At 58.4% G+C, this 12340-nt stretch overlaps 1 protein-coding gene across 3 annotated transcripts in view; it reads right to left on the reverse strand.

Annotated features, from left to right (window-relative positions):
* MYO19 (myosin XIX) overlaps positions 1-12340 on the reverse strand; it is a 33398-nt gene that overhangs the window by 8113 nt on the left and 12945 nt on the right. For all 3 annotated transcript variants that reach the window (XM_018064153.1, XM_018064152.1, XM_018064154.1), the window contains 13 exons: positions 10174-10306; positions 9191-9260; positions 8537-8639; positions 7772-7868; positions 7573-7649; positions 5975-6065; positions 5348-5519; positions 3351-3424; positions 2621-2742; positions 2359-2472; positions 1976-2152; positions 1508-1660; positions 572-679 (listed from right to left, as the gene is read on the reverse strand). In XM_018064153.1, the coding sequence (XP_017919642.1) occupies positions 572-679; positions 1508-1660; positions 1976-2152; positions 2359-2472; positions 2621-2742; positions 3351-3424; positions 5348-5519; positions 5975-6065; positions 7573-7649; positions 7772-7868; positions 8537-8639; positions 9191-9260; positions 10174-10306 (1491 nt within the window). The remainder of the gene's footprint in view (positions 1-571; positions 680-1507; positions 1661-1975; positions 2153-2358; positions 2473-2620; positions 2743-3350; positions 3425-5347; positions 5520-5974; positions 6066-7572; positions 7650-7771; positions 7869-8536; positions 8640-9190; positions 9261-10173; positions 10307-12340) is intronic.

The following is a 12340-nucleotide window of genomic DNA, read 5'->3' on the forward strand; positions in this document are numbered from 1 at the left end:
ACAACACAGTGCGTCACAGCTGAGAGGTGGGGGAGGTTGTACTGTGAAGACGCTTCCGGGACCCACCCAAGGTCTTTACCACAGACCCATGATCCTGGCCATGGACCCTAAGGCCACATCAACCATGTGGCTGTGGGGCCCACTCCAGCACCGTCCAGCTCTCACACCTCACCCACATCCCTCCACAGGCCAAAGGGCAGCTGCTGGCCACATAGTGCTTCTGAGCAAATTTTGGGAACTACATACACCCTCATCAGAACCAGCCCTGTGCCTGATCTGTAAGGTGACGCAGACTCTCAGCTAATCACAAAAGACACCCGTTCCTCTGGGCCTGTCCTTCAGGGCACGTGGCTTGGCGAGCAGAGAGCGAGATGCACTGTGGCCCCTACTCGCCTCTGTGGCTGGGCCACTGTGCAGCAGGCCACACCACCGTACACGACTGTCCTGCCAGAGCTGGGGAGAGAAGCCCTTCCTCACGCCATTCCACTTGGAGCAGACGTCCGTCTCTCACCCCTCCAGCCTCTCGGCACAATGGGACCCTCCACGAAGCAGCTCCAGCCCAGTGTGTTACCTCCTCTCGGTGGAATATCTGCGCCTGGGCCTGGCTGTTGGGCTTGATGCAGCGAATGTAGTGGGGTGTGGTGCCGTGTAGCACCTGCAGGAGCTGCTCCAGGGAGGCCTGCAGAGGAGAGACTGCGGCTCAGGCTGCAGGGGGGCATCGGCTGGGCAACCCGGAGACCAGGACCCTTACACACCCAGGATGACTCCCAGCGGCCCTCACTGGGTATACCCGGAGCACGCCCCCAGCGACCCTTCTTGACCTGTGACCCTCCACCTGGTCCATCTGCCTGCATCTAGTCTCAGGCTCCCCCCACAAAACCAGGGCAACTTTCCCAGAAGGGAACCGTCTCAGAACCCCTGTCGTTCATTCAGGCGACTCCTGTCATTACTAAGCCCGTTCTGTGTGCCGGGGCTACGACACAGCTGTCCGCCGTCATCTCACAGCGCTGGGCCTCGCAGACACGGGGCAGGCCCTCAGGGGCGTGTCTGAGGCTGGACAAGGAGGTGTTTCCCTGCCCCGGGAGGTGATGAGATGCAGGACAAGGAATAAACCGAGAGAGGCGGCACGAGGGTGGGAGTGCCGCAGAGCTGAGGGGAGGGTCGAGGGGCGGGGCTGAGAGCAGCCCACGGTGCCCGAGGACAGAGTCCGTCCGGAAGCCAGGGAGCTGGCAACCGGCCGCCACGGAGGTTCACCAGCCGCTGCTCTTTTGTGATCACTCTTATCGGCGGAGGGCGAGAGGGCACACCGTCGCCCATGGGCCGAGGCTTCCCGTCACGCCAACTACAGACCCCCAGTTCATCTGTCAGGTTCCCGTCTCTACCGCAGACCGGGGCCATGGCTCTGGGCTCTGCTGTGCTCCGGGTGCACAGCCCCGATCCCAAGAGGTGTTCGGTAAATGCTGGACACTCATGAGAGAGCACGTGGTGTCAATGCCATCAGACCCACCTTGAACTTGGACACCACGGTCAACACAGGGGCCCGGTTCTGCCCAGAGGGCTCCTCCTGGGACTTTTCTTTGGGGTCGGCAGGAAACAGCACCTTAAGCAGGGGGTCCTGGGATTGCTGGAGGAGCCTGGTCAGCTCCGGGGGGACAGGGTCCTATGGGGAAAGGAAAGGGCAGCGGGTGAGGGTGGGGGGCTTGGGGGGAGCTGCCGGCCCTGTTCACTGGGGCTCCAGGAGGAGGGCTGGCCCACGTCTGAGCCTGGAGGTCAGGAGACGCTGTGTGAGGCGGGTTGTTTCCGGGCAGGTCGTGCCGGAGTAGCAGAGACTTCAGAAAGGCGGGCCCGAGAGGTGACCCTAGACCCCGAGAGGATGTGCGGGCGGGCAGGGGACACCGTGGATGCTTCTGCACACGTGCGGTGACGCCTCCGCCTTTGGATTCACAGGTGACACCGGGCATGGCCCGGCCCTCACCTTGTTCTTCTCCACCAGGCCTGCGGTGCGGTACCGCACGGGCCCCGCGTAATGCAGCACAATGAAGCTGGGCTCCGGGCTCAGCCTGTCACGGCCCAGGCAGGGGCGGCCGGTCAGGGCGCTCTCGATGCGCGTCTGGAGCTGGGCTGCGCTGCTTGGCCGATTAAGGCGGCACTCCTGTGTGGGGCGGGCAGTCAGCCGCAGGGCAGAGGGGCGCGGGAACCCACCCATGGGAGCACCACGGCACCCCTGCGACGGTGGGCTCACAGGGCAGGCGAACCCACTAAGCAGACAGAGAGAAAGAGGCACAGGGTGGGCCTTGGGGTCCCGGGAAAAGCCCAAAGCCCCGCCTAGGGGGCTCTGCACACCGGCGACCCTCCCACCTCGTTTATGAGGGAGCAGATGCTGACGGGGCTCCCCTCGATGAGATCCAAGCAGGGCTGGTTATCCTGGTAGCTGACAAACGACCACTCCAGGCCCTCGACTGCGTACTCCTCCTGGGGGTGGAGGGCAGGGGTCTGAGCTCTGGTGGGTCACCCCCTGCTGGCCTCGGCACTCACAGAGGAAACTGAAGGCGCCCAGCAGCACCCAGGCCAGGGCTGGGGGCCGGGGAGAGGGCAAGGACGCGGGCCGCCCACCACGCACCTGCTGGGCCCGGAGGTAGTGAGCCACGAAGTGCTGCTGCAGCTTCTCGTTGGCGTAGTTGATGCAGAGCTGCTCCAGGCTGTTGTTGGGGAACGACTCAAACCCGTACACGTCCAGCAGGCCTGGGGGGCCGGAGGAACCCGTGGGGGTTACTGTGGGGCTACAGGGGCCTGGGGTGAGGCCTCACCCTTGGCAGCCTGAGGATGGAACCAAGTGGGTACTCTACCCCACCCCAAGGAGGGAGGCGGTTCCCATCGCCACCTCCTGCCCCTCAGAACTCAGCAGGAAGAGGCCGAAGGTGTGAGGGAACCAGGACCCAGGGACCCCGTGTCCCACCCAGTCTGGACGGCCTGGGTCGCAGACACTCATTGAGTGCTCACCATTCTGTGAGCCAACATTACTGATGCCTCTGAGCTTTGCTTCCTCCCCTACCTGACTGTCCCACCCAGGGTCCAAAGATGTTCTCAAATCCCCCCCGAGGCCCTTCGAGCCCGTTCGCTGCTCCTCACTACTCTCCTGAGACTGGATCTGGGTCTCCAGGGGGTGAAGGGGCCCTCGTGACCCGGGCACCAGCTGAGCCTGCCTGGAGAGCTAGGGATGGCCAGACACGGGCACCGGAGAAAGCGACATTGGCCCACACTGGTGGAGCAGGAGGGGATGGGTGCAGGAGTTGCCCATAGGCCCCCAGGAGACCTGGGCTCTGCTCTCTGTCCAGGGTCCCCCGACCTACCTATGAAAGTGGTCCAGGAGTTGGGGGCGGCACAGATGCTGCTGTTGATCACCGAGACCAGCCAGTCAAACAGCCTGTTGGTGTGTGTGGGGGGTTCGGGTGAGAGGGGTCCGGTTGAGCTGGAAGGGTGGCAGAACTGCCCTTCCCGCCTGGGTACCACCCTTGGATGGAGGGCCTGTCTTCTGAGCCTGAAAGGTCAAGGGCTAAACCCTCTCCGCTGGTTTCCCGCCCATCCTGTCCGAGCCCACTACATCTGCAGGCTGGGGTCACGTGTGTTCCCAGGCACATGAAGGCCTGGCTGGTTCACAGCAAGAGTGAGCAGGGGACCAGCTGCAGGCACATCACAGTAAGCTCCCTTTACCGCCTGTTTACAGACTGAAAGTCTGTGCCAACTCGACATCGAACAAGCCTATTGTGCCACTTTTCCAACAGTGCTATTTTAAAGTTATTATACATTGTTCTTTCAGACATAAAGCTATTGCACACTTAACAGACTACCATCTAGTGTTAATACACCTTATCTACGTACTAAGAAACCAATAAATTTGTGCGACTCGCTTTCCTGCGGTGATCTTAAAGTGACTCTATCATATCGCTGAGGTCTGCTGTGGAACACTGGGGCTGGACAGGGTGGGGGTGCGCCTCAGTCACTGGCCTGACACCCAGCTGCCGTCTTGACAAGAAGGGGTGGAGGGGCAGGCCTGGGTGGGATTATAAAGGACTGAGTTCACTGGACTCCCCTGCAAACCTCAGCCAGTGGAGGCCAGAGCTCGAGGCCCCCCGACATCCCTCTACTCTGTCCTGTATGAGGGCACCCCGTCACCCCAGCTGGACAGTGACACCCTGCACTCTGCAACCATCGCCCCTGAGACGATGGAATGGTTGCCGTCCAACGTGGTGACACGTATGACATGATGCAAGGGTTTTCTTCCTTACGGCTTCTTTAAGTAACTGCTCTGCAAATTTTTAAACGGTTTCTATTTTTGCAATAAGGGCTTCAAATATCCATGTGAGGTAGTAAAAGCAAGAGACCTAGTGATACAAGGACCTGTTTGCTGTGTGTAGAATGAGCCACAGTTAGAGGTTCACCGTGTCTGTGACCGGCACGCTTTATCTACCCATTTTGTAGTCATTTGACACAAAACCTTTAAAAATCTTTGCCCTGAAATTCTGACCTGAAATTTGCTTCAAGGGAGTGAGAACGGAGCCCCTTGCTAAACTGGGTTCAGTCTGGGCCCAGGGGCCCTGGGCCACTTTCCCTCAGAGGTTCTGACTCCCTTAGCGGTGCTGGTCAGGCTCTTAGCTCTTGAGCAGTTCATGAAAGCAACGGGACCTTCCCTCCAGCTGCCCAAGCACTCAGATGTGTGCACACGTACACACAGAGGTGATCTGTCCCATAATTTCAGAGACTCCTGGGCCCCAGATACCCTCAGGGGCATCCTGAAGGGTCTGAGGGCCCAGGGTGAGAAATGCCCCCAAACGCATGCCCAGAGGGTGGAGATGCCCACAGAACCAACAGGGAAAGGCCACGACCCCCACCTTCCCCGTTCTGGGCTCCACTCCCTGCAGTGTTGCTCAAGGCTGTGGGCTAAACTCCCAGCTCTACCAGCAGCTATCAAAACCCCACTACAGAGAGCACGACGGCAGGGACCCAGGAGCCTGTTCACCCACAGGTCTGCGCCTGGACCTGGGAGGACCTCATGTCACCTCTGGGCCGGCCTTGCCAGCGGCCAGCCAGACAGGCCTTCCTCGCTCATCGCCAAGGTGAAGGCAGGCTCCTGTCCCCGAACAACATGCTGAATCTAGGCCAGGCTGTGGCTACTTCCCCAGGCAGAGCCCTCTGGAATTGAGCCAAGGGCTTTGCTCGAGGAAGCCCAGCAGCCACTCCCTGCTGTCCCCCCGGGGCTGGGGAACAGGGTAGGGAACCCGTCTGCTTCCGTCTGGTCCAACTCCAGACTGGGGGCATCTGGGAGGAGGGCAGGGCCCGGAACGCTCACCGTGCATAGACCAGTTTGGCCAGACAGTCTCTGCGGGTATCGCACTCGGCCCGGGAGCAGGGCTTCCGGAACACCTGCTGGCCCCTGCCCGCCCGGATGGTTCGAATCTGTAGTGTTTCCAGCAGATGATCTTCTGGGAGCCCCAGCAGCAAGGCTGACGTCCCAACAGAGCCTGGGAGGCACAAACATCCTCTGTCCAAATAGCCCTCTGCACAAGGCCCCGTGAAGTCAGCATGGTGGAGCCGTGACCCCCTCAGTGGGGCAGAGCAAACTCAGGAACGGGGAAGGAAGAGACTCAGCAGGGGCAGGGGCAGGACTTGAACCCAGGACTGCTGTGTCCCAGTCCACATGGCCAGGAGTGGGATAAAGCACTACATAACCCAACCCCCCCCACCCGCCCCAGCTCTCGTTTTCTCATTTGTAAGGAAGCTGTCTGCCTCAGCAGAATTGGGGTGAGGAGGAACCCCTCCAGGGCAGGGCCCTACAGCAACAGCTTCAGGGCCACAGATCCCAAACTGCACCCTCTGGCCTCCTTGCACCCGATCCCACCACACGCTGGCCCTCCTCCAGTCGGGGCCTGCCTTGCTCCTGGGCAGTGTGACCAAGGGCCCCCGTCCTCGCCCTCACACTGAGCATCATCCACCAGCGGGCAGGGCTGGGCTTCGTTTCCTGAGTCAACAAACCGGGTGTTGCCGAGGTGCAGCAATCCAGCCAGGGCCTGAGGGGGCAGGAGAGGACACCCAGTGGGCACCTTCTCAAGGGCTGGAGCCCAGCCCGGGAAGGGTCTCTCTCCTGCCGAACAGAATCACGATAGCAGAATAGCAACAGCTCTCATTTACTGCCCACTTACTCCCGGACTCGGCCAGGCAGGACTCTGCACAACTGATACGCATCGTCTCGTGTAACCAGTGAGGCACGTGCTATGATGCCCATGGCAGAGACGACGCAAGCAGAGGTTAAAGCCCACACTTGGTAAAGGAGAAGGAGCCCAGGGTGGAGCCCAGGCAGTCCGACTTCCGGTCCCTCCCGGGGCAGCCAGAGGGAGCGCCACGCCACCCAGTCTGACCCTCTGTCTCCCGCTCCAGGAGCAGGCTGTCTCCTGTGGTCCAGCTCACTTCTGGGTGGCTGCTGGGGGCTTGGCTCTGGTGCTCTTTGGCCCTTTCCCAACACTGTTGGGCTCCGATAGCCCAGCCCAGCCCAGGGAAGGAGCTGTGAGCTTGGTCTCTGTACAGTGGGTGCTCCCTTGCTTTTGCACTCAGCGATTCACTCGGGGGAGCCCCTGGGGGCTGAAGGAAGAGGACCCCCAGATCCAGCAATTTGGAAACCCTTGGACCAGGCACCAGTAGAGCAGGGCCTCTCCCCCTATCCCTGTCTGGTCCCAGAAAGGGTGGCTCCATATGCTACCGGCTTCCAAGCCACAAGCACCTCAGGAGGAGACCGCCATGCTGATGGGCATTGTGGATGGGCCAGGGCTCACGCTGGCCTCAAGCTCGCACTCCTGGCCAGACTCTTGGGTGGTCCACTTGCCCTGGGCTTGTCCCCTGTGCCGTCCCTCTGGCCAAGCTGCCTGTACTGGCTGTGAGCCACCTCCCCTGCCTAAGCAGCCCCCACGTGGAGATGGAGGCCACACTTTACCCCACTGCTCTGCAGGGGTCACCACCTGCAGACGGAGGCTGCCATTGGGGGTAACTGGGCCCGGCTCGCCTGGGCCAGCACTGAGTCCCAGGAGGAAGGAGAAGGAGGTGGGAAGTTGGAACCAGCACATCACAACAAACTATTTGTACCACCGAGTGCTGTCTGGCTTTGGGCAGGTCTCAACCATGGAATGGGAACAATCTCCATACCCATGGAACTGCTGAAAAAAACAAGTGAGCTAAGAGTGATGATTTAGAAGTTTTAACACGCCAGACAAACATGTGGCAGCACTGTTTGCTCTGCTCTGAGTTAACAGAGCAACAACTGATCCAGGCACTTTCCCTCTGACCTCCGGGATCACCGTGCTGGTCTCTTCTACGGCGCTCTGTGCTCTGCCCCTGTCCACCCTGACACCCTGTCTCCAGGCTCCGCTGCGCAGAGAGGTGGTCGCCTTCTCCTGGCGATCGTGCCGTCGGAGCCTAGAGTCCTAGATCCTCAGGGAAAGAGACTCCCGAGTCGAGAGAAGGGCCCTTCGAAGGGGGCTGCCCGTCACCGCCGCCACACCTGACTGGTGTGGCTTTTCCTCTGACCTGAAAGATGTTGTTCTGGGTGGGGGCATCGATGCCCAAATGAAGCATGGCCTCCCTGGTCACCTCGAAACAATCCTCTGTAAAGGAATCCGAGCCACAGCCCTGTGTCAGGACCCAAGGTCAGCGGGGGCGGCGGGCCCTGGGGGGATGTGTGGGTGCTGCTGGGCCAGCCCAGGGCGCCGGGCAAGGCTCCTCCTACCTTCCAAGGTCCTCTCTGGGTGGGGCAGCCAGGAGAAGGTGGCTCCCTCGGGGAGGCACCACCGGACCCTCTCCTCCGCGTGGGCTCCTTTGTAGATCTGTGGTGGTGGAGGCGGGTGGCTGAGGCGGGGGTCCTGGGGACGCCCAGGCCTGCATGGGCTTGGGTGGGCAGGGGGGGAGCAGCAGCCATACCACAAGACCCAGAGGCCCCTGAAGGGAGCCACGGGCGGGCGGGGGTGCGAAAGCAGCGGCAAACAGTTCTGGGAGTCTCCACTCGGTGCAAAAAAAACCCCACTCACTGATGGGGCCTGCGGCATGAGGAGGAAACCCTAACCCTGTCTGGGGAGCCCCCAGTCCCGATCTGAGAGCAGGGAGACACTGTCCATGCCTCGGGGGACCCCCGGTCTGATGGAGGGGGCACGGTTTAGAGAAGGCCTTGTTCAGTTGGTGGAGGCAGCTGCCGTTCCAGGACAGCCCTCCGTCTGAAGGTGAGCGTTTCCCGTGTGGAGACAGGCCCAGCCTCAAGGACCCTCTGATGGGAAGAGAAGGCGAGTGCACCTCCAGGCCTGGGACTGCCCTGGGAGCTGAGGGCCAGGGCGAGGCGTGAATGTGACGCGAGGTTTGTGGGAGTAAGTGGGGTGGCAGTGCTGAAAGCTGGGCGAACAGGAGGCAGGAAGCAAGGCGGGCAGGGGGCCGGGCAGGTTGAGAGGCACAGACCCTTCTCCACGCTGCACCTGGGCAGCTGCAGGCCCCGCCTGGGACTCACCTGGTAGAAGATGTGGAAGTTCCTCTCGCTGGGGGCCTGGCAAGCCACTCGAGTTTTCTCCAGGAGGTAGGTCTGAACTGCAGCTCCCGTCATCTGCTGGGCCCTGGGCACAAGCAGGTTGGCCCGTTAGTAGCCTGTTCATTCCAGAGCCATTTATTGGGAACTTATTGTGTGCCAGGCTGCAGCCTCGCCCCAGCTCTTTCACTTAAGGAAAGGGGGTCATGAGGACTCGGGAGGACCACTCAGCAGGTCCTGGGGTGGGGACAGGGGTAGGGAGGGGATAGGCCGGGACAGTCCCCTCCAACCAGCTCAGGGACAGGGCCCAGGCCTCGGTGCCTCACTTTGCCCCAGCCCAAGGCAGGAACAGCAGCCCCAGCCTCAGGCTCAGAGATGTGGCTGAGAGGTGACAGTTTTAACTAGAAGTCTCCGCGAAGGGCAGAAGCCAGAAGGCACGTGTCAGAACAGGCACTGTCCCTGGGTCCCTCGGGCTGGGGCAGCTAGAGTTCCCCAGGTTCAAAGTGTACACGCAGGTTCACTCATCTCACGTAAGAACCTGCCAGGAGCGGCGGGGTTTTGTCCGCGGCGGCCGCCCAGGCTGGGCACTGCCCCCGAGCCCACCCGGCCCCCAGCAGCCAGGGCGGCCGCAGAGATTACCCGTTCAGCTGGAGCTGGATGAACTTCCCGAAGCGGCTGCTGTTGTTGTTCCTCAGCGTGCACGCGTTCCCTACGGACCACAGCTTCTGTTCAGAGGCCCCACGGGCTAAGGTGGCCGCAGGTCTGCCGGGGCCACGTCACTATCCTCAAGTCGCCGACAGGACCCTCTACTGGTTTCCGGGTCACAGGGGACAGGGCTAGGGACTGGGCACTTGGGCTTTTAGCAAGTGTGATTCGGTTGGGTTAGAACTTCCTGGCAAAGTGGGAAGAGCCAATCTAGGCAGTCAGGGATTTTTGTTTGAAGGGAAAGGATGAAAAACAAGATGTCGGGACTTCCCTGGTGGTCCAAGGGTTAAAAATACTCCTGCTAATGCAGGAGACCCAGGTTTTTGATGCCTGGTCCGGGAAGATTCCATGTGTCTCCGGGCCCATGTGCCACAACTACCAAAGCCTGCTCGCCTAGGGCCCGTGCTCAAGAAGAGAAGCCACTGCAATGAGAAGCCTGCGCACTGCGACTGCAGAGGAGCCTCCACTTGCCACGAGAGAAGGCCCATTTGCAGCAGCAGAGACCCAGCATGCCCCACCACCCCCTCAAAAAAAAACAGCAGTTACTACTGAGGCGGACAGTAAGGGGCAGCATCTAGAGTGCCAACATGGACACGACTGCTATGCATCCTCAGACATGTCCCCTTCTCTGAACCATCAGGGAGCTGTTCAGAAGGACGGGACATGGACTGGGCGAGCCTCCCCTGCACCTCTGCCCCCTCTGCCTGGGCGAGACGGAGAGGACGGCAGAGTGATACTACCACTGCTAGAAGGAGGCTAAGGGCACCCAGGGGGCGTGGTTGCGGACCCAGGGCAGCGAGTGATGAGTCACTCTCCACCCCGCAGAGAGGGTCTCAACGTGCTGCTCCCCCGCCCGGAAGGGGGTAAATCCCAGAGGAGACGGGGCAGGGGAGCTGTGCGGAGGACACTGGGCTTACCAAAAGCTTCCATGACGGGGTTGGAGTTCAAGATGCGCTGTTCGATCCTCTGGGCAACCTTGTGGCTTTCCCAGGATGTGGGTGAGGCGGCCACCACGGCGTAGAACTTCATCAGGCAGCGGGATGTCCATGTCTGCGGCAGAAACGGCCCTGTGGGAGCTGTGCCCACGTTCCGTCCACGTGTGAGCCTGCCAGGGGGACTGGGGGCCCATGACCTGCCCTCTTGTCCGCCATCCATGGTGCTCATCAAAGGGCTGAAAGCTGAATTCAACTGTGTCCCTCATCTGTGTGATGGGGACACTGACTTCTGCTTCTCCTAGCTCCTGAGGATACATTTAAGAATTGGGGGGTGGTGGTGAGGAACTTCTCTGGTGGCCCAGCAGTTAAGAATCTGCCTTCCAAGGCAGGGGATAACGGTTTGATTCCTGGTTGAGGAACTGAGATCCCACATGCCGTGGGGCAACTAAGCCCAAGAGCCGCTAGAGAAGCTGGTAAGTGGCAACTACTGAGCCTGCGCTCCACAACAAGGGAAGCCCACGGGACACAACTAGAGAACGCTTGCAAGCTGCAACGGAGACTCGGCGCGGCCAAAGAGAAAAAAAGCAAATGACAGGGGCTGGGATAGAGGAGGACCACCCACACCGACCTGAGCAGGCTACTGAGCCACGTATGTTTTCACCAGCCCTACAGATGCAGGTGCAATTATACACTACCTGCTTTATAAATGATGAAACTCGGGCATCAGAAAAACCAAAATGTTACTGAAGATGACTTATTCAGTAAATGATAGGGCTCTGATTTATACTCAGGCAATCTAATTATAAAATTCCCACTGTTTTTATCTCAGCTGAGGTCTATTTACATTTTGATTTCCATTTGTTCATCACGAGGACAGAGAACCACAAGAGATTTCTATATACTGACTCTGGATCTCGTCACTTCTCTAGACCTAAGTTTTTAGTTGTAGCTTTGTTTTGGGTTTTTTTTTTTTTTTTGGTTGCTCTTTTGGTATATATATTTTTAGATCTCACTCTGAGGTGGGAGGTGTTCCCTCTCTACTGCTTTTTAGAAGAATCTGTATGAAACTGGTAACATTAATCTCTGAAATACTTGGTTGTAGCCGTCCTTCAGTGGCTCAGTTGTGTCCGACTCTTCCTGACTCCAGGGACTGCAGCACGCCAGGCTTCCCTGTACTTCCCTGTCTCCTAGACTTTGCTCAAACTCATGTCCATTGAGTCGGTGATGCCATCCCACCATCTCATCCTCTGTCATCCCCTTCTCTTCCCGCCCTCAATCTTTCCCAGCATCAGGTTCTTAAACGCTTGGAAGAATCCACAAAGTGAAGCTGCCTGAGTCTGGGGCTTTCTATGATTTAAATTTGCCACAGAAATTTAGATATTGAGGTTATATATTTCTTCTTGTGTGAGCTGCAGCTGTTTGCATATTTCAAAATACTCTTTCGTTAAATTGGAGAATTTATTGAAATAAAGTTAATGAGAAATCTCATCTGTGGGATCTTTAGTTATGCCTATTCTTTCATTTTTGACATTTGTAATTTGTCCTTTTCTCTCTTTAAGTCTGGTTAGAGGGGGACCTCCCCAGCGGTTGAGTCGTTAGAACTCTTGTGCTTATACTGCAGGGGGTTCAGGTTCGATCCCTGATCGGGGAACTAAGATCCTGTGCTAATGGACAATAAAAAAGTCTGACTAGAGGGTTATTGATTTTACTGATCTTTAAAAAAGACAGCCATTGATTTCATTAATTTTTTTTTTTTGTTTCCACTTTAGTGTTTTGTTAAAAATACATTTATTTATTTAAGAACTATGGACACCACTTTGCTGACAAAGGTCCGTATAGTCAAAGCAATGGTTTTTCCAGTACTCGTGTACAGATGTGAGTGTTGGACCATAAAGAAGGCTGAAAGCCAAAGAACTGATGCTTTCAAATTGTGGTGTTGGAGAAGACCCTTGAGAGTCCCTTGGACTGCAAGGAGATTAAACCAGTCAATCCTAAAGGAAATTAACCCTGAAGATTCACTGGAAGGACTGATGCTGAAGCTGAAACTCCCATACTTTGGCCACCTGATGTGAAGAGCTGACTCATTCGAAAATACCCTGACGCTGGGAAAGATTGAGGGCAGGAGGAGAAGGGGATGACAGCGATGAGG

The sequence above is a fragment of the Capra hircus genome, chromosome 19 (genome assembly GCF_001704415.2).
Source record: "Capra hircus breed San Clemente chromosome 19, ASM170441v1, whole genome shotgun sequence".
Taxonomy (NCBI): Eukaryota; Metazoa; Chordata; class Mammalia; order Artiodactyla; family Bovidae; genus Capra; species Capra hircus.